This window comes from Pogona vitticeps, chromosome 3, assembly GCF_051106095.1.
Source record: "Pogona vitticeps strain Pit_001003342236 chromosome 3, PviZW2.1, whole genome shotgun sequence".
Lineage (NCBI taxonomy): Eukaryota > Metazoa > Chordata > Lepidosauria > Squamata > Agamidae > Pogona > Pogona vitticeps.
Window position 1 is genome coordinate 54,728,992 of NC_135785.1, and position 22,187 is coordinate 54,751,178.

The 22,187-nt window shown below is 41.8% G+C and overlaps 1 protein-coding gene across 2 annotated transcripts; it reads right to left on the bottom strand.

Moving 5' to 3' along the window:
- Positions 1 to 12,650: 12,650 nt before the first annotated feature.
- On the bottom strand, positions 12,651 to 22,082 carry TWNK (twinkle mtDNA helicase). 2 transcript variants are annotated; one of them, XM_020790849.3, is made up of 5 exons: positions 19,519 to 22,082; positions 17,793 to 18,033; positions 16,752 to 16,859; positions 14,575 to 14,716; positions 12,651 to 14,478 (listed from the first exon to the last, which is right to left on the bottom strand). In XM_020790849.3, exons 1-5 carry the CDS (start codon positions 20,711 to 20,713, stop codon positions 14,149 to 14,151), a joined length of 2,016 nt encoding a protein of 671 aa, XP_020646508.3. In that variant the 5' UTR covers positions 20,714 to 22,082; the 3' UTR covers positions 12,651 to 14,148. The 2 variants fall into 2 exon arrangements, with proteins under 2 accessions (XP_020646508.3, XP_072851739.2); XM_072995638.2 differs by having other exon boundaries at positions 21,092 to 21,235.
- Positions 22,083 to 22,187: the final 105 nt, after the last annotated feature.

The window sequence follows — 22,187 nt, forward strand, 5'->3', positions numbered from 1 at the left end:
TGAAGCTGTTTACAGTGTGTGTTCTAAGTATCTGAAGGATCATATGTTCCCACATAAGGGAACCCATAAAGGCCTCACAATCATCATCAGAGGACTTTTTCTGAGTGTTCCTGCCTTCTGAAGTTAATTTAGTAGGATGGGGACCTTTTAGGTGGTGACATCCCACTGAAAGAATATCCTGGAAAGATCCAGTCGGGCCGTCTGTTATGCTTCTGAAGCAAACCTAAGATTTTATAGTCACCTGAGATCTTAATGGACAATTATGGTGATTTACCCTCTTAAGATGTACTGTTCCACATTGAACCCATTACTGGAAGCAGAGCTCCCTTAAGAGGTTAATTTGTTAACATGGGATCAATTTGCAAACGGAATTGTGTAAATATGGCAGTCCTGGGAGTGAAAACATGGTATCACTTTCTAACTGCAATGCTTGGTCTTTTCTAATTGCCGTTTTGTTTTTTAGTTGCCTAGTTTCATTCATAGTTCCCCACCCCACCCCATTCTCTGCAGTGATTCCACACGGCATTTTCTCTGTTGCTGTATTATAGATGTTCCTGATTGCATTCATATTAGTTGTGTACCATTTTGGGAATGTAATCTATTTCAAAGCAGGAAAAACTTCATCAAAATAAAAAGAGAAAAACTGTCTGTTAGATGAGTGCACAGCAAGCTCAGCGGGTAACTGCTTAGGGAAGGACAAGGTAAAGAAATACTTTGTAGAGACAATAATTTTTCTTTCCAGCAAGTGATTTTGAAATCCATCTTAATGGCTGGCAAAAGGAAGAAGAGAAACTAGCTGATTGGCACTGACAAAGAATGCCTGCAAAGGGGTTAGAAATTGCCACTTGAATAGCCTGGCTTGAAGTTGGAGGAGCCTCAGGCAGGCCCATTTTCTGTGATCAGGAGGAAGAAGAGAGGTTACAAATATGGACATGGAGAATGACTAACTGCTCTAGACCAGCCTTTCCCAGTCTGGTGCCTTCTAGAGGAGGTTTTGGGCTATAATTGTAAGCATTCCTACTTGTTGACCTTTCAGGCTAGGCCTGATGGGAACTGAAGTCCAAGATATCTGGCAGGCACCAGCTTCTGGAAGGCTGCTCTAGGCATAGCCTGAGAGGTAGCATGAAACAGCACTATCTCTCTGTAACAGAGACAGAACCAGTGGCATGTGGTGTTGAAGGAAAAGAATCCAAGCGATGCTATCCCACTCCAGAATAGTATTTCAGAGGGGCTCAGGATTTGAGCATGGATACCACAGTACATAACACACACAGCCACCCCATCAACTGAGAACAGCACAGATGTGTTTTAATTGCTGCTTTTTTCAGCTAACTAATGGAGCGAGGGGCACCATCTCCAGATAAACAGCTCAGTAAGTTTTGACAAGAAAGGTAGTTGCTTATATCTATGTATGTGGTCCTCAGTTAGTCACAGTCACATGTACTCTGTGCTTGCATATTCATAAAAGTGCTAAACGTGAAGTGAAAATCAGAGTGGGGCAGGGAAGAGGTTGCACTCGGGATGAAATGATCGTACACCACAGTTGGCAGCAGTGGATGTTTCCCAAGTCCCAATACTTGCAACTCCTCCTCCAATGTTTTGCCCACCCAGGGGACGGGGAGGAATCTGACTGACCAACAGTTTGGAAACTCTGGAAACTTTCACACTCCAACTATATTTGGCATTGAGCAGATGGGAACCCAAGATGCAACTGGACTTAAATGACTACACGACTGACAGGAGGATAACATAACTTGTAACACCACTCACACCTAATGTACAAACAACAAACTGATCTGGTTTCCAAATCAGAAATATAACATTGTGGCAATGGAGCTCCAGCTAAATATGACCATCTGGGATAGAAAGCAGCAGGCAGGAGGAACCAGTCAACAGGACAGCCAGACTATCCATAGCTTCCTTAAGTGGTAACCACCTGGTGCTCTAAACTAGATTAGCTCTGACCAGCAAGCCAGATGTACAGGAGTGATGGAGGTAATAATCAAAACAAAGGAAATCTCAAAAGAAAGGAGGGCATCTTTCGAAAAGCTATGAAGAGGAGGCAGAACCTCTCCTATTTTTCTTATAGGTTCACAAACAGAAACCTGCTTTCATGATTTTAAAATGTGATTCATGATTTAGTGATGTTCTCTCTAGAAGAAGAGAGGCAAGGAGAACTAAGAGAGGAATGTATACAGGCCACAGCCTGAAAAAGTAACTGTTCCAAGTTCTGAAATAGATCCACTTACACCAACATAATGTTTTATTGCAGCCAATGATGACAGTTTGTTCATCTAAAATATTTTAAATTATTAGTGGACTGACCAAGGAATTCAAAGTGAGTTTGGCAGAGGGATTTGAGAAGAGAGAGGAGCGGAAGCATCGTGCAGATTTTCTGCAAGGCTTATGAGCAAAGCTTGCTTCCTATGTACAAAGAGGACATTTAGTATGGTGGAGCTGGCAGGTATGCCTCACAAATAGAATCCATCCAGTGCTACAATCTCCATTACATCACAACTGCACATAAAACTGCTTTTAAAACCAACAAAAACCACTGAATTGCATATCTGTCTGCTCCAATATTTAGTGCCTGGGCTAGTTTTTTGGATCAATACTTTCTTCTTTCATTCTATCGAGTGGCAGATTTTCATGCAGTCTTTTACGTTACCTTAAGGTCAGGAAAACTAGTAAGAACAAAATGAATCACCAAGAACAGGCAAAAATGGCTCGGGGTTTGATCACATGGGGAAATAGACTGCCTTTTGGATGACTTGTGAAGCAGTCTAGCGTAATGTATTTCCTGGTGATCACACAATCAAATACAGGGAATTGCAGTCTGTCCCAACCTTGATCTGTGCCCAACCTGGACCTTTTTGTCTCAGCTGTAGAGCTACTCCTTTTTGGAGCTGGACTGGAGCAATGCCCTGACAGATGGAAGGACCACTTAAAGAGAAATTGCACCCTGCAAAACAACCATTTCTGGTGTAATGGGACACATGCCTTTCCAGCTGACTGACTGCACCCTCAGAGATGATGTGGTACCTCCAGAGAAGCAGCAATATTACTCTGTCTTAGCATATTGGTAAAACTAAAAAGAAAGGGGGGGGGCTGGCAAAGACACATAACAAAAGTTCAACATCTGTCAGAAGTTAAAATGCTACATTTCCCTCCTTTCTTCTCCTCCTTTTTCTCTTTAATTGTGCCACCTTGATGTGGTGAAACCGAGAAAATAATTTGGACCAGGTGTCATAAGTTAGTAACTTACTGGATGTGCTGGGAAGTCAAAATGGAGGCATCAGCTTCCTCTTTGTTGCTGGCCTTTTTCACACTTGGCAGTTTGGCTTTGCTGGCACAGTTTCTTGTGTAGAAAACAGTGAGCAGCCTCTCTTTGTTGCTGTTTCTACCATCCATTCACACAGTACTTTCCACAAAGGCCAAACATGCTTTCCCTCCCTGCTCCAAACTTGCACACGGGTTGGTTTGGTGAGAGAAGCTCCTCCGCCTGTGAGGCTGGTTTCAAGTAAAGGAAGACCATGCTGACTTTAAATCAGCGCTTCCCAAACCTTTCAGTCAGAAAGAAAGAGAGCGAGGGAGAAAGAGAATGTCAGTGATGTGGGAATTTGGATGAGAAGGGATGAGAGTAGGGAAAGGAAGGGGGAAGGGGGGAAAAAAGCCAGGCCCAGCTGCTGGAAATATGATCTTCCTAAGTTTGCCTCCCTCTTTTGCCTGCCCAGAAACACACTATTTCAAACTCAACTGCCAATTTTCTATGAGAACGGTCCCTATGTCTGTGGCGTGGACAAGTGAGCCAAGAGGCAGCTGTTGATTCCCCTGGTGCATCTTTGTATTTGCTTCTCTCTGGTTCTTGCAAAGTTTCCTTAGGAGAAAGGGAGGGCAAGGGGAGTGTTCAAAGGGATTCCTCATTTGCCATGGGGGAAGGGAGGGCAAAGATCAAAACCTTTTGATACAACCCTACTACCATATTTTGTTCCATTATTCAAATCTATGTCTGAAGTTATTTCACTGTAGCACTGTCAAAGAGCATAACAGGTCAGATTTTTGTCCCGATAAACTTCCAGTCTATATTTCAACACAGGTAGTGAAGAAAAAAATAAACAGGGAAAGAATATGCAAATATGTTGAGAATTACATTTCTTTAGGTACGGCTACAAGCTTAGTCACAATAGAGGCAGTGCTCAGAAATATTCCTCCTTTTTTTTTTTTTTTTGAACTCCAGTTCCCACTGGCTATGTTGATTGCTAGGTCAAGGAAAATGAAATCCAAAAAGTAGCTTTTTCAACTTTCAAGAAACATACAGGGACTAGTTGAACCCAAGGCATTACAGCAGAAGTGGGCAACATTGGTGGGTCTGGGGTCGGTTTTCTCTCTACTGGAGCTTCTCAGACTGCAAGCAAGCAAGTAATAAATATATAAATAAAAATAAAAACATCCTCAGCGGTAAGTAGATGTCCCCATTCTTGAACACTAATGAATGAATTTGTGGGAATTAGAAATACTGTAAGCCCATTTCTAGTAAAGTCCTTCTGAATGCTTTTCAGATGCCAGAAACAGATTCAGTGGAAGTAACAATATTTCAGTCTTATATTCTGCACTCATTCTATCTTGAGAAGAGGATGGATACCTTCCCAGTACTGCTATGAAACTTGCCAAACAGCTTAAACAAATATATTTACTCGGCACCCATGATTTCCATTATGAATCACTTGGAAATTCATTCATCCATTTATTTTATTTATACCACCTTTCTCCCAATAAGGATGTGGTAGGAACTGAAAAGCCTCTCCTGAAGGTCCATCTCTAGACAAGATGATAAAGAGAGAGACGGGTGGATCTAATCTGCATTGGGCTTTATAAACCATGAACTGTGTCCAGAAACAGACTGGTTTCACAGTAAATAACAATTCTGCAGTAACAACCTGACCACAGCATTTTAGACCTTCTAGAGATCCTGAACACTTTCCAAAGGCAACATCCATATGACACATTATATAAATATATCTCATTAAAAGAAATTGATTTATTTATGTGGGTATATGTTTGGGTCAAGCTAGACAATTACTACATACTTTTGTTTAAATCATTGATAGGTGTTTTGTCATCTCTCGGGTATTGCTGTATTGCAACTCCCATCATTCCTCCCATTGAGTATCCTGGCTAAGGTTGCTAGGATCTGTAGTTCTGCAATATCTGGAGGGGCACAAGATACCTTCTACTAGTTGAAATATATTTTGCAGGGTTTTCTTTTTCATATTCCATGCACATTAGAAAATAAATCCTATTAAATTCAATAGCAGATACTTCTGAAGAATAAAATTAGGCTATACAGTGCTTTAAGAAGAGGATATATTTGGTTTGTACTAGATGTTCTACTCCAAGGGCTAAGGAGAGTTGAATCACATCTGACCTCTTGCAAAATAAGTATTGCTTATACCCATGAAGAGGATTTGAGCTCTTTTGCAAGGAATTCTTGCTTATGGTTGTTGTGGGTTTTCTGGGCTGTTTGGCCGTGTTCTGAAGGTTGTTCTTCCTAACGTTTCACCAGTCTCTGTGGCCAGTATCTTCAGAGGACAGCACTCTGTCCTCTGAATTCTTGCTTATTCTGTTGCTCAGCTTTTGCAAGACTTACTTTAATTGCCAAAGATACGGTTCAGAAAAATCTCATTAAATTGTGTATTTTGTAGAATGTTTTGTTACGATTGCAAGCAAACCAAAAGAAGATAAACATTACCCAAAATGGAAACAAGAAAGAACTTCTGTTGCAAGGGTGGCCAAACTAAATTCTCAGCCTCATTTCCAAAGGCCTTTGCAAGCCATGGGTTCCTCAGACACCTAGTAAGAACAGACTATTTTTTTCCTGCAACAGCCTGAAGTAGAGGGCACCTTTGATTTAAGAATAAATTGGGATTTAAAATGTTGTCTCTCTTCCCAAAGCATTGATTCTCATGCATCTGGTGCCGACATTAGAGACCCACCAAAACAAGGAAGCAAAAAAGGCCTCAGGAAAGAGTTTCAAGCATATGAGACAGAACAATTACCTTTGTGGCTCTGGAGCGAGGTACAGGAGAGGTATTGTCCAGGGCAAGAATGTGGAACCTTGGCGAACCAGATATTTTGGCCTGCAGTCAACATCAGTCCCACAGTATAGCCAGTGGCAAGAGATTATAGCTGGAAGAATTTGATCTAGAAGCCCACAGGTGTCCACCTTTGGTCTAAGGCACTGGTTCTTAACCTTGGGTTACTCAGGAGTTTTGGACTGCAACTCCCAGAAGCCTTCACCACCAGCTGTCCTAACTGGGGTTTCTGGGAGTTGCAGTTCAAAACCATCTGAGTAACAAAGGTTAAGAACCACTGGTCTAAGGCACAGTGGAAAATGGTAAAGAAAAGTAGTGAATTAATATCAGAGGATGGGAAAAGGGGTGCTGGGCCAGAGTTAGCTCAATTTTTTTCCCTGAGGTGAAGAACAAGACATTTGCTCCCTAGCTCACATACTGATGGCCTGTAGTTGAATTTTACTCCAACATTAGCAATAGAATAGTATCCTCCATCACACTAGGAAACTAGTTTGGAGGCAGGATACCTCGTGTGACATCCAATGGAGGAACAAAGCATAAGGAACAAGAGGCTGCCACTGCTTACCTCAGAATCTCTCACTTCATTCCACCTAATGGTAGGGCTGGTGCTTTCTTGTGGGAACAAGGATCACACAAAGGATGCTCTGTAACACTAGATCTAACAACTCGCTGATATAAGCTAATTATTTTTTAGTTAATTACACTAGTATTTAAAATTTTGCCCCAACAAGGGCCAAATGTATTTAGAAGGTGATTTAATTTAATTAGATACTAATTGATCCAAAATGTACCACAACTTTAATAGGTTTAAACATTTAAGTTAATTAAGCACAAAAAGATTTTACATAGTCAGATTGACGAGAAGGATTGAAGTGAAATATCTGGTAGCCATCAGGCTGGGGAAACCAATTTAATCTTTAAAACTATTGTGAAGGAATAAATTCCGGAATGCTACTAAGAGCATCAACTACTGTGACATATACTATTTTCTCCTAGGATCTCTTTTAAAGCTAAAAACTCAATGTTAATTCAATATTTAAATTAATTCAAGGTTTTGCCCTCTAATATTAATCTAAATTGAACTAAGTTCCTGGGTACTCTGATTAAAATCCTAACCAGTTAGGCCTCTGGGTAGTAACATTCCAATTTCTGGACCTAACACTGAGTCAGTCAGTGTGGATGGGAGACCAGCCTGGCTTCTCCAACGTCTGTGTAGAAGCAAAAAATCTAATATAGTCTAGTATAAAATATCAAAATATCCAAGGCCAGTTCTGCTCATGCAAAATCAAATGCAAAATCCGCCATATTTCAAACAATTCTATATAATCAAGGTATAAATGGGCAAACAACCAATACAGTACTTGAGTCTATATTAAAGACGTTGGACATGCAAATGCACTGTGTGCCTTCATATGCTCCTGCTTCTCTAATTTTATTTTCTAAAAGGTCCTATGACCTTTACACACACACATACCCCATCTCATGACTGCAACAGAATTCTAAAAATGCCAGCCTCAAAGCTAACATTGCTTTAAGGAAACAAGCCCCCTACTTAGCAAGTCAGTTGGGGGAATACTTAATGTAATCCTCTTGGGATCAAAGGGACTCAAGCAGCTTTAATCCAAAGACCCCAGTTTAGCTGGTTTGCAGATCAAGCTGATGTCTTCTAGTGAGCTAACACCCATTGTGTGCAGATCTTTTGAGGTTCTGGAGTTCTCCCCAAACATTCTTGAAGAAAAAAAAAATCAAGAAACTGGTTGTCCTTGGGCTCTGCTCATATGGCCAAACTTACCAAACTTTCTGTGAGGGTAAAAGACAGGATAAAAATGTAATACATGAATCCCACTGCAATTACGTGGTTCCCAAATAATTTCTTTCCCTGCAGGTACAAGTACAGTACTTATTTTGTTTTCCTCTTAAGAGGATGGAAACTGACAATTGAATCATGCATCAGTTACAGCAGCTAGCCATAGAAATGGAAACAGCTTCCAGGCATGGCACAGCTTCTGATAAGCACTGTTTTAGTTCAGGACTCGAGACTCGATTCCAACTCATCCCACAGATAGAGATTTGGACCCGTCTCAAAACACCCTCGGAACATGTTACGCTATTTGGTACAGAGATTGTAGCAATAGTCTGAAGTTGAGACACAAAATCTCGCACAAAGCCAAATTCAAGGCTAAGTAGACTCAGAGTATCGGGTTATCCTCTCATGTGAGCAGCCTGCAGCTCAGGCTCCATTCTCTGATCCAGTTCAGAGTGTGATCTTCTCTTGTTCCATCAGCTCCTCATTCGTCCTTCTGCTTCCTGGCCCCATCACGCAATGCCCAGTTTCTTCTTATCCAGTCTAGACATTCAAAGAGGTTGCCCGGGACCTTCTCTTTCTCATCCTTGTAGCAGAACCGGGATAGTTGCTAAACTACTATCATCCCCTGTGTCATTTTCTGTGTCATCACCTGTTCCACTGATTTTCCTGCAGTTTCACTCTCCTTGCCAGTTAGGTGTTTTATCTTGCCTGTTTTTGTATGGTTGTAAACATGAATGACCTGTACAGCATAAAATTGTAACTGTACATGTATCAGGCTGCCAAGAAGAGACAGGGAGGGAAATGCTGGGGACACACTGATGGCCTGGAATCAAAGGATGACATGGGCTTTGTTGCATCTTAGAAAACAACAATACTGTAATAAACTTTACATGAATGAATGAATGAATCCGAATGAATGAACCCTAATGAATGAATGAACCATCATCATAGAACACGTTCCTCACCTAGTAGAGTAGGGAAGAGGGGGATAAAGCAGTCTCTGACACATAATAAAGCTAAGGACTGCCACAACACAATCTACAAACCCTTGTTCAACCCGCAACTTTTAGACAACCATACTGTAGCCCTTCCATAATTTTCATAAAACAACGAAAGCCATGAAAATTGGCAGAGGGGAAGCTAGTATTTCTTAAATGTTTGAGCAGTGACTGGAGCACAGCTCACTTCATCAGATGCGTGAAGGGTTGTGATGCTTTATATGTTTTTTTGCCACCGTGTTACTTCTAATCTATGGCAACTCCATGAATCATTACTGTTCAGAGCTAACAAACTAAAAGCTTTGGCTTCCTTTGCTAAGTCAATACACCTTCTTTTGCTAAGTCATGTTCCACCTTCCTTTTCCTCCTGTTGCCTTCCACTTTTCCTGACATTACTGTGTTTTCCAATGAGTCTTCTCTTCTTAGAATATGTCCAAAGTATGATAGTAAAGCAAAAAGTAAAATGTGCTGCTTATATAACACCCCATAGCACTTAAAGCACTCTCTGGTGGTTTACGATTTTTAATTATGCAGGCTGCACATTGCACACACTCCCCAGCAAGCTATGCACTCAGAACTGATAGCTTCAGCTTAGTCATTTTTATTGAGAGTTGAGGTTTGATTTACCGTAATCTAGATAGAACCCACTTATTTGTCTTTCTGGTGGTCCATGGTACTATCTGTGAAGTTCTCTTCCAACTCCACATTGCAAATGAGTTGATTTTATTTCCTGTCACCTTTGTTCACAGGCCAGCTTTCATATCTATAAAAAAATAATAGGGAATACCATGGCATGGAGGATTTTGGCCTTGGTCTCCAGTGGCACATCCTTAGATCTAAGGATCGTTTCTAGTTCCTTCATAGTTGCCAATCCAAGCCTGCATATTCTTCTGATTTCTTGACTCTAGCCTCCATTTGAATTGATGATTGGATCTAGATAAAGGAATGTAGGGTTTTTAAAATTTGTTTCTTCATTTGTTGTTGTTATTTAGTTGTTAAGTCGTGTCCACCTATTCGTGACCCCATGGACCAGAGCATGCCAGGTCCTCCTGCCTTCCACTGCCTCCTGGAGTCTGGTCAAAGTCATGTTGGTCACTTCGATGACACTATCCAACCATCTCATCCTCTGTCGTCCCCTTCTACTCTTGCCCTCACATTTTACTAACATCAGGGTCTTTTCCAGGGAGTCTTCTCTCCTCATGGCCAAAGTATTGCAGCCTCTGCTTCAGGATCTGTCCTTCCAATGAGCACTCAGGGTTGATTTCCTTCAAAATGGATAGGTTTGTTCTCCCAGCAGTCCAGGGGACTCTTAAGAGTCTCCTCCAGCACCACAATTCAAAAGCATCAGTTCTTTGGTGGTCAGCCTTTTTTATGGTCTAGCTCTCATTTCCATACATCGCTACTGGAAAAACCATAGCTTTGACTATGCGGACCTTTATCGGAAAGGTGATGTCTCTGCATTTTAAAATGCTGTCTAGGTTTGTCATCACTTTCCTCCCAAGAAGCAGGTGTCTTTTAATTTCGTGGGTGCTGTCACCATCTGCAGTGATCATGGAGCCCAAGAAAGTAACATCTGTCACTGCCTCCATATCTTCCTCTTCTATTTGCCAGGAGGTGATGGGACCAGTGGACATGATGTAGTTTTTTTGATGTTGAGCTTCAGACCATTTTCGGTGCACTCCTCTTTCACCTTCATTAAGAGGTTCTTTCATTCCTCCTCACTTTCTGCCATCAGAGTGGTATCATCTGCATATCTGAGGTTGTTATTTCTTCCAGCAATCTTAATTCTGGTTTGGGATTCATCCAGTCCTACCTATCACATGATGCATTCTGCATATAAGTTAAATAAGCTGGGAGACAATATGCAGCCTTGTCGGACTCCGTTCCCAATTTTGAACCAATCACTTGTTCCATATCCAGTTCAAACTGTTGCTTCCTGTCCTACATATAGGTTTCTCAGTAGATAGATAAGGTGGTCAGGCACTCCCATTTCTTTAAGAACTTGCCATAGTTTGCTGTGGTCCACACAGTCAAAGGCTTTTGCATGGTCAATGAAGCAGAAGTAGATGTTTTTCTGGAACTCTCTGGCTTTCTCCATAATCCAGCGCATGTTGGCAATTTGGTCTCGAGTTCCTCTGCCCCTTCGGAATCCCGCTTGTACTTCTGGGAGTTCTCAGTCCACATACTGCTGAAGCCTACCTTGTATGATTTTGAGCATAACCTCGCTAGTGTGTGAAATGAGTGCTATTGTACACTGCCCACATATAATTCTTTGTTCTTTTGTGAACGTTGTTAAAAAGTCGCACGTAGGATTCTCTTTCACTTTTGTTTCTCATCTGTCATTGGCAATTTCAGGATCCCTCCGTTGTCCATCATGGCTTTTCTTTCAGCTACAGAATGAAGTCTTTTTGCATTTGCCCATGGTAATATCTCTGGTTTCAATCTACAGTTCTTCTGGTTTCTGGTTAACGGAGTTAAATAATGCAAATCTCAATTATTTTTTAGAACCTCAGTCTCGTTGTTTCATTTAATGACGTACCTAGAGACTGCCATTCCACATCCCAGGTCTGGCTAGCATTTAAGCAACCAGATTAACAGAGATAACTTCACAACCTCCAAAGTCATTTAGTTTATAAATACTGTTTCTTAGAGTCACTATCAGTGGCAAACATCAACCGGCACCTTCCAAGGCCCATCTTGAAGCAAGGTCCCCCTGCTGACTCCCAGCCCTGCTGCTCTTCTTTATTCTCAGTCCTGCTTTTACCTGCACTCTCTCAGCAAGCAAGCAGAAGACAACACAGTAATTTCTTTCTACATCATTCTCTGTATCTGCAAGGTTGCAGAGACTGGTCCAAAGGAAGAGGCATGCAAATAGGCAAGCCACAGGAAAGCCTGCTGAAGAATAAAGTCAATGAGCAAATGTATTAGCTGGTCTCTGAGTGCTCAACATTATATACTACTGCCAGTAAACTGTTTGTGAGACTCCTGCTCTTTTGTCTCCTATCACCATTGATTCAAATTATCATCTTCAATTAATCCTTGATTTAAAGTCTATGCTCCAATGAAAAGGTTAAGTTCCCGTCTCGTCAAAGCTTTTGCTCCCACAACCCACTTGAACTATTTTACAGGTCCTTTCATTCTACTGAATATAGATAATTCCACACTGTCTAATTACAAGGTGAGGTTCTGAAGAGGAAAATATGTGTCTATAAGGATGAAGAAAATATTGTCATCTCTACAAAGGATTTACAAGCTGAGATGGATATATATTAATACTTTTAAGTATCTTAAACATTGCTCTAAACCAAAAAGAGAAAAGCTGCTTATCAGAGGCACTGAGGACAAGCAGAGAAGAGGCTCAAGATGCCTTAATGTACATATGAAGGGAGAAAAAAGCCCCTATTGATTATAATAACACGCCCTGGAAGGTTATGTAAGCTCTTCTGCTGGACCCATTTAAAAAAGGGGGGGAGAGGCTATGCATCTACCCAGAAGTTCAAATCTAGGCAACCTGCAGGTAGTTTCACTAAACATGGTCTGTCTTAATGTCTACTATAGCCTGCAGTTTCTGAGCTTTTAGAATTACGTGTCAGGGCTTGGCACTCAGTGAAAGAACTGCAGGTTAGCACATAAATTGATAGAAGTACAGTACAGTACAGTATCATTATGCAAACCCTTGCATTTGAAGAGATGGGTGAAACCTAAACAAAGGCTGACCTCTTGTGGACCATATGAAGCACAGCACACAGGAAGTATGGGATGAAAATTTGAAATTAATGACACATCTGAAAAGTACAAAGTAACACATTTCCAAAGCCTGCACAAACTCTTTCAAATACTCAAAAAAAGATGGAGGCTCTTCCTCCTGGGCCACACCAAAATACAGTCAGTGGAAATTTCGATTCCCCCTCCACCTGCCCAAGCTGAAGGCTGAGGGAATCCACTTGATTTCTGCATCAGAGCTTTGCGGCTTGTGCATATCTCAACATCATGTTTGAGAGCAGTTTTCCAAGAACAGCATTTCCTATACAGTACTGAATATACTTTCAAGACTCTCATTTCCACTTTCTTTCAAGACAGGAGTGCGGAACCTCTGGCTTTCCAAATAGCTTGGCCTACAATTCCCATCAGCCCCACTTATCATGACCAATGGCAAAGGGGTACAGGAGGTGCAGTCCAAGACAGCTGGTGGGCCAAGGTTCTCTACCAGTGCCCTAAACATATCTACTCAGGATTTTCACAGTTGCAGCACTTGAACAGGCAGAGAGTGGTGGGAAAAGGTTAGGGGAAGCAATCCAAAGCTTTAGTTTAGCCTGGAAAGGCTTTTTCAATGAAATGGCATCACTTTACTGAGAGGCATTTTTTTCTCAACCTCCTCTTGAATATGAGTGCTATAACCTTTTCATTCAAGTAGACATCTCAACAGAATCCACACTGGGACTTAGTGTTCAGCCTAGAGACAGTATCAAACAGACATGTAATAAAGAAATAATTTAAAACTGTAGAATTTAAGTTTATTGCCTTTGTGCTAATGATTTTCTCCAGCCCCACAGTCCGGTGTCTCAGCTTTCTCAATACCTAACCTCAGTTCCAGACCCTGCTGACTCCTCTTCAGCTGAAACTATAATTCTGTCATTCAAACTCTGGATCAGGAGGAAAAGCAAAGCTCCTCTCACAATTTTAGTTTTAGCCAGTGGTTTTGCAATACAAACATGTATAACAGTGACCAAATGGAATCATTAACCCAGTGCCAAAGACTTTACATGTTTGCATCAGACCTTTATATTTGATTCACCAATTAATGCAATAATCATACAAAGGAGTTCACATTCCCACTGTGCTCCTTTTTGATATATTCTCCATTGTTTGCAGCAACTGCACTTTAAAGAGGCCCAGCCTAAAACGAAACTGAAGGGCATAAGTCCCATGGACTTACACCTACCCCAACATATACTAAATTCCTTCTTATGGTGCATGAGCACGCCCACGAGCCTCCTTGTGGATAAAATGGGAGAGGGGTAGGAACCCAAGCATTTTCTCCAGGTAGCTGCTTGGATATGAAGAACCCTGATATTGTTACAGATGCATTCATGATTTCTAACACTTGATACCAACAGGAAACAGACACAACGAAACAGGACAGATCCAGCCAATGTCTCTGTTTACATTCTAATTAATGCTGCAATGATAGGATGGCAGGCAGTGATTTTTGCTGGCTTCCAATCCTTGCTAAACAATATTTCAACACTCCTCATGATGTGACAGGCTCATTAGGAAAGGTCCCTGGAGCAGGTGCTGTGTTTTTCAGTGACTGGGTCTGCTTCTTCTTTGAAGCTTCATCATCATTTGCTGCAGCTTTCTTAGAGGGTACACCATTGTCATTGTCTTTTACCTTCTTCAGCTTGGCTGCTTTGCTTTTGACAGGGTTAGAAAACGTGAGCGAGGTTTTGCTGAACACCAAGGGGAAGATTCCTACATCTCCATCAAAGCGATTCTTGGCGAGCTGTAAATAGCGCTTTCCTGGGCCTGTTACCAACTTCCTGTCCTGCAGGATCAGCACATTGTCAGCTTCTTGACTGGCCTGCAAAAGAGACATGGGAGGATGAACATCTTTTGGCTTAAGCAGGGCTGATTGTTCTGTATCTGCTCACTTCCTTGCAGATTTTTAAATACTCACCTTTGCAGACCCAAAAATTGAAGCGGTCTGCAGCTCTTTTTCTTCATCTTCCTTCCGGGGGTGAATGACAAGAGTCACATGGCAGCTGTTATCTGTTGCAAACTTTCGGAAGGCACCCACAATGTAGTCTTGGACAGCAAGTCTGAAATGGCCATATATATGGTGGAATGAATACATATTGCTGCAAAAAAGCTTGGGCAACAAGCACATTAGGAAAGAAGTTAAGAAGAAAGAAAAATCATCCAAGAAAGATTGAATGTTCTTTTCTGATTAAAAAGGGGAAAAAGCTGGCTAACTAAAGAAGGCGGACCTGAATAATTCCAGCACCGAACATGCCCATCCCAGCACCCGGTTTTACTTAAAGCAAGCTGGGGCACAATGCTCCCAACTGATTGCATAACCATGGCTAGCTGACTGGAAGGAGGCTGCTGGATTGCATATATTTGTCCTATTTTCCCTCCTTACTGCAGTATCAATTTCACAACTTCTTTAACCGTAGCTAAACGTTATGTCAGCAGTGACATTAATTGTATATAAAGCTATCCAGAATTAAGATGCCAATGTCTCCTTTATATGGTGTTGTAAGAAAATTAAACCAATTTGGCTAGCAATTATGCCAAAAACAAGAGGTTTCCCAAGTTCTACCTTCCAGAACAGTAAATGATGCCATTTAACAAGGAAATACTGGGAAGCATAGAAAATTCCACCTGCACAGGAACAATGTCACAGAATAGGCTGTGTAAAATTTCAGCTAAGAGTCATTCTCCAATGTGTAATTAAAAGGCAATTCAAACAGATATATGTAAGCTTAGAAGTTTTTTGTAAGATGCTAGAAACTCAATTCATGGTAAAATACATGAAAAAGTTTGGCAACATGCTTTCAAAAATCTATTATCAGTCTTCTCCAACCTGGTGCTCAGTCTACCATTATTTGGACAGAATAAGGTTAATGGGGGGGGGGGACACAAGTACTTATGGTAAATTATTTTGGGATAGCACAGATTTCAATCTTAATATATATGATGAAAATAATGTCATGCTGGCAAATAGACTACAAAAGTTATTTGAATATAGTAGTCCTTTTAATGACTCAAGTAAAGACCTTTCTCTTCACGCAAGCTTTCCCTCAGTGACTAGCTACCTGAGTGGTTTTAAATGGACGGTTGTAATTTACTGCTTTGAATGTGTTTCAGTGTTGTTTTTGTTTACAGTTTTTAGCATGCCATTTGTTTGCTCCTTTTTAGGATTTGTATATTTACTGTTTTTAGTTTCAAATACTGTTTTCTAATGATGTAAACTGCCTTAGGTGTTTTTTTAAAAGAAAGGTAGAATACCATATTTTTCCATGTATAAGACGATACTTTTGTCTAAAATCTTAAGATTAAAAATTGAGGGTCGTCTTATACATGGAAGTATGGAGGGGAAAGGGATCAAAGCGCTTTGATGATTCCTGCCTTCCCCCTCCACTTTCTTGCAAAGAAAGAAATGTTGTCTTAGAAAAGTGGGGGAGGCATCTTATACATGGAAAAATATGGTAACTATTTCAAATAAATAAGACAGAATTTGCAATGTGTGATTTATTAAACAATCTAAAAGGAAAAGCTAACTGGAATGTGAAACCAGCCTGAAACCAGGTTAGGCAAGAACTCATTTAGCTGAACTGCAGTTACTGCCACAGCTAAATGCTTAAATCACAAATTCATGCTCAAGAACTGAAGCTGTCAGGGAAGGAAGTTCAGCTAAATGAGTTCTTGCCTAACCTGGTTTCAGGCTGGTTTCACATTCCAGTTAGCTTTTCCTTTTAGATAACCCCATGGCCTGCTTCCAATTGTTTAACTGTGCTTAAGCATCTGAGAGCATGATGTCAAATGTGGCCCTCAGAAGCTTGATGTAGGTTGGACTCTTAAGTCCGAAAGATGAACAAAAGTTATTTCAGAACAATGTACCAAGGAATATCCATTCAGGTTCTTCTGCTGATAGAACTACTTCTGTCAGTGAACAATGAGGACGTCAATTCCCTCTCTCCCTCTGCACAATCCCCACCATTTCCATAAGATTGAGGGCAGGGAGGCAGAGAGAGGGAGGTTGTCAATTGCGCAAGCAGACTTCTGTTTCCATGACGCTGGATTCCACCCTTTCCTTCTAGATCAAAGGTAGTCAGAAGGGCAATGACTTACCTGTCCACAGTGAGCTGCTCCTGACCCATCATGAACTGGAGATTGTCAATGATGACATGGGTAATATCATACATGTATACAGCATGCTGCATGGTATCGATCACCATCCTGCACAGAAGAACAGGATACCAAAGTTACACATAAACAACAGCCAAATTTCATGATCAGTCCAACTGAACATGGAAGAAACTAAACCATAAATAAGGAAACTCATACTGTTTTGTATTAAAATTCCATACAGTATTCTGTTCCTCATGAAAGTGTCAACAACATGAATAGCCTCCAAATAATTCAATGCCATAAAGACATCTATTAAACTAACGATTATGCCAGAAGATCCAGAATATTAGAGGTAGCTGTATGTGGAGAAATGAAACCAGAATGATCAAAAAGGTTCTTCAAACTTGCCTGTCCATTCATCCCTCAAAATGATCATTCACATATTATGCTACATACTCCTGTATCCTACCACAAGGTAACCATAGGATCGTGCACAACAAAGCATTAAAAAGATATGTGAGAAGCCAATCACCTTATCCTACAACATTCAATTCATTGTTTATTTAACATTCCCCAAACACTTCATAGGACAACAGTCCAAATATTGCTACTATTTAAGGCTATTCAGTATTTCTCAGATTTCAAAGCTGCAAAAGGCTAGAAATGACAGACGATACATGCTAGAAGTGGCCTGTAGCTTTCCATCATGCTGCCTTAATACAAATGGAGAGAGAACCAATAGGGTGTTGGAATGGGAGATGCTATGCTGCAAGCAAGGCAAAAACTCCTTGGTTCACATTTAGCACCAGTCCCAATTCTAATGGAAGAGATTTCTTTTCCCAAGGTACTCATGCCTCTGCACAAATCATATCTACTTTAAAAGAGCTCTTGTGGTTTCAACGTGCCTTACTTCCAAACATACATACATAGGATTACAACCTTAGTATCACTGCTAACTAAGACACCATTCCTACTACTTCACCATATCAAGAGCATTTAACATATGGCTTTTAAGAGAGAAGCTGACAAATTAAACCTTACTTGATATTTTGCTGGCCATGGAAAGTCATGAAGTAGAGTGGAAGGTCCTCAAACTTGTCTGCCCATTCATCAAACTTGTCCAATTGTTCTTCCAGCTTCCCCATGGCAAATTGGGTAAGCATGATCTTGGCCAACCGCACATTGCTGATTTCAAAGCTACCCCACAAAGTATTCACCCCTTGTAAACAAAGGTCTAAGGCATATTCACTTATGAAGGTTGTCTTCCCACTGCCAGTTGGACCTGTTCCACAGAAACAAGGGCAAAATTAATAGTGACAAGCCTTTCAAACCTACACCACCAACTCTCAGGTTCCATACAGGCTACAAGGCCCTTTTCGCAGCCTGCATGGAACCTAGATGGCTAAAAAGCATACACTGCAGAGATGTATGGTTAAATAATGCAAGGCTATTTAAAGCAGCACAACACATAACATTTTCCTATTCACAGGGAATTCTTACCATATGCATCTGTACCTTTATGTGTGCTTATGTTCTATATGGTTTGAAGCTCATATTCACTAATATAATAGACACCAGACTTAGAAGAACATGAGGTAGAAGGTAGAATCCAAAATTTAGCTTATAAGGTAGGCTAGAAGTGCCAAACTCATGAGGAAAGCACTACAGAAAAGTACCACCTCTTCTTATCCCACGAGTGTCCACCTCCTTAGAGCTGCTGTTCCAGCAACCAACTGTGTTTTTGCAATTCTGGAGGTAAGAAGTGGCTTTGAGAGGAAAAAAACACCTAAGTGTGATTGAAAAACTAATTACTTCTCAGCATATGCATAGCTGTATAGGGATGGATGTGCACCTGTGCATAGAAGCATATGTGTGTTCTTTGTTCGCCCTACTAGATATCTCAACATAGGCAAATCTCTAACTGATACAAAATTCATGTGTTTCAAGTGGAAATAATGAACATAACTCACCATTTTAGTATGGCAACTGATAAACATAATACATGGCAACAAACAATGATGCAGAAAAGATCCAAAACAGGGAAGAGTGAAATGTGAGGTAAATAATACTTTAATACCTTAATACTCCTATGTTCCTCTTTAGTAAACATTTGTCTACTTAGAAGTAACAAATCCTTGGGCTGGCAAACTAAACAAGAATTACAGAGTGCTGCAAAGTAATTTAGCAATTCTTAACAACGGCATAACAAATCATTAGCATTTACTGTAAGAACTATAGTGACAGGCTACTAGGCTATTAAGCAGTATGCTTTGTGAGCAGCACACTATGAGATTACATGAAATAATGATTCTATATTACAAGGGACAAGTGATCCAAGGATTTGCAGCAACAGAAAACCCAAGAACACTAGGCCAGATAAGAGTTGAACGCTCTCACACTCTCTCACACATATGCAAAAATATATACAGTGTATATTATACACAAAGCAGATCCTGTGATCTTCCAAATATTGTACCAGCCAGCATGGCTAACAAGTACCAATAATGGGAATTATGGTCCAACAGTATCTAGAAAGAGAAGGTTCCTAACACCCTGCAGCAGTGATACAGAAAGCACCACACAAAGTGCTAAGTCATCGGTTCAGGCCTCTGGCTGTGGAGCAAGAGGCTGGGAGTTCAATTCTCCACTAGCCTCCCTGAAGGTCTGGAGTTGATGATCCATAGGGTCTCTTCCGCCTCTATTGTTCTATGGTATTTGTTATTGTTATTGTTGTTATTGTTATTATTATTATTAAAAAATTAGATACCTGTGAAGACTGTGAGCTCTCCTTTGCGATGGCCCTTAAGAAGCTTGTTTAGTTCTGGGAAACGAGTCCATTTGACTCCAGCTACCTGTTCTGCGTTGGCCAACTCTCCAAAGACCTCTTCGCGCAGCTGACGAAATGAAATGATGGACTTGTGGCCAGCTGGTAGGGCTGAGCGCAGAATCTTAAAGACATTCTTGCCACGTGTGAAAGCTTCTAAGGGACAGAGTTGCTGGTCGCTTGGTTGCACCAAAGAACAACGCTTAGGATTTAGTTTGCGGGCAAAACGTTTTGCAGCTTCCCATGAGCGGAGATCCTCTCCTAACCACAAAGTGATCCGCTTGAACTGTTCTAGGTAGGGAAGAAGAGCTGGAGGGAGACAGGATATGCCACGGGGCAAAGCCAGAGTGGGTAACCCCGTCGCTTGGTGCACTACCAGGGCATCCAGCTCCCTACCAGTCAGCACCACCTCTGTATCTCGCTGGTTGATCAGCGGCAACCCAAAAAGGTTATGATAGGCACTTGGGCGAGGTAACGTATTTTCCACATAGTGCACTGCTTCTCCTTGGCGCTCCACTCCCAGAAGTTTTAACCCTTTCAGGCTGGTGCCACTGGGACTGAACCATGGAAAGACCAAGGCTCGAGCAGCCCGCAGGTAACGTACACAAAATCGTTTGAGAGTGGTGTTTGATACACTGGAAATGCCAAAAAGAGCCTTGGCCTCCAGTGTCTCTTGCTCATCCAGCAGTTCCCAAAGAGGGAGGGCCCGTTCCCAGATGTGCCTAGCATCCTCTGCAGCATGGTCTCTTGGCATATCGGTCCTTTCCAGGTCACTTACAACTACCCCTTTATGTCGCAACTCTACACTGGCCTGGAAGTCCTGCCAATTCCCTTCAACAAATGTGGCTGTACAGAGAAAGAAACCTGTGGTTTTGTCAATAAAGAGACTATAGTTATGGCGAACCCGCTGCGGCTCTTCAGCAAATATACTGGGCACATGAATACAACTATAGCCATCGTGAAAGGGAATGTTCTGTGCCTTAAGATACTGGCGGATCTCTGTAACTGAAGCAGGTGAGGCTGGACCCTCTGGCAATGGAACCGAATCCTTCTTATACTGTCTGCAAGCATGGTTTCCTGCAATGATCCACCGACGCCCAAAGCACCGGGCAAGAAGAATGCGCGTAGTGAACCACATTGGTTCAATACAAGTGGCACAAAGATGCCCTCTATACTAATCCTTTAACTTCACAGATTTAAAAAATCTTACTCCCGATCTTTCCAACTCTGTAAACCCCTCCAATCTGAGACCACCTCTTCCTGCTTTGCAAAAAAAACTCCTCCTTCACAGCCACCCCTCTCTTTCTCAAACATCTTCCCCTACTCTGCCGGCTAAGTCCTTCATTTATTGGGGACCTGCCCAATCTTAGCCACCTTGTCCCTTCTTTGCGAACCAGGCTCTCCCAAAGTAAAAGCCCCTTGCGAGGGAGGAACAAGGTCGCCGCGCGAGGTCGCGGCGTCCCAAAGTCAGCCTCTTTCGCGGGGAGGAACTTCAGATCCTTCCGATATTTAGTACCTGCCGAAAAAATCAGCCACCTCAGCCGCTTCGGCTTCACCTTTACTCCTGTTCTAGCATAATTCCCTCCACGTGCAGTTGCAAGGATAGCGCCATGCCAGTAACCCAGGAATTACGAGAACGTCACTTCCGGAAATAGCTGGCGCGTGTGCGCGTCTGGCAACGTCTATTGAACAAGAGAGCGGGGCGCTGGGGGGGGGGGAGCCGCAAGCCGTAGATATAGAAAAATAGAGTGGTACGTGCCTTGTGATCAGTTGATGGTTGGTTGGAAGAGAGAGTATTCTAATTAGCACTCATACCTAGCCACAAAAGAAAGCCCCACTAAAGCTTCACCCTTGGTAATATTGAAATAAAAAGGGTGAGCCTCGGGGCCGTTACAAAATACAAATGCAAGAATAGGCGATACCCTCATAAGTCGCCACTAATAAAAAATTCTACACTATGCGAGCGGAGCTTTCGTGGGTAAATCCTACTTCTTCTAAGCGAGTATCAAACGTCCCTTATTAAGTCAGCGACGGAGATCTTCGAGTGACTGAAACAGCAGAATATAGTAAAAAAAAATCAATCTATTATGTTTTTAATAGCTTTTTAAAACCTGGAAATTCAGAGCAGCCTCCGCCGGCATGTGAATGTAATGATTGAATTCACAAGCTCCACTGCACAATTTTGAAACACAGCGTCCAAATGATGACCGTTCTTCAAAAGACATTCTTAAATACACAACAGTGCTGGTCTGCGTCCGCAAAACGGGGACGGAGTTGTTGTGTCGGACCTGTCATACAGTAACACGCAAAGGCTGAAACAGCGGCTTTGTTGGCTGGCGCAACTCCGGACAGCTCCCGACCCATCCTGGCCCCACGTAACGAGGCAAGCGATCATACTCGCGGACCTACTTTTAAAATTATAAACTCCAAAAACATTTAAAGGGAGCCAATCCCTCCTTTCTGCCTTAAGGGAGAAGGACCAACTTGCAACGCGACCGCTGCCCCTCGAAAACTCTAACCCGCGAGTAGATCTACGGTGTCAGTAAAAGGGAAATGGAAATGGCGCCCGACACAACCTTCTGGCGTCACGTCGCGCCCCCTTTGCGTCACTT

What these genes read in the sequence shown, in the direction of transcription:
- TWNK (XM_020790849.3), bottom strand. Translation starts at nt 20,713, where the DNA reads ATGTGGTTCACTACGCGCATTCTTCTTGCCCGGTGCTTTGGGCGTCGG. An exon ending in AGAGCTCACAGTCTTCACAG is followed by an intron (nt 18,034 to 19,518) that starts GTATCTAATTTT and finishes TCTGTGGAACAG; the next exon opens with GTCCAACTGGCAGTGGGAAG. An exon ending in CAATTTTTGGGTCTGCAAAG is followed by an intron (nt 14,479 to 14,574) that starts GTGAGTATTTAA and finishes TCTCTTTTGCAG; the next exon opens with GCCAGTCAAGAAGCTGACAA.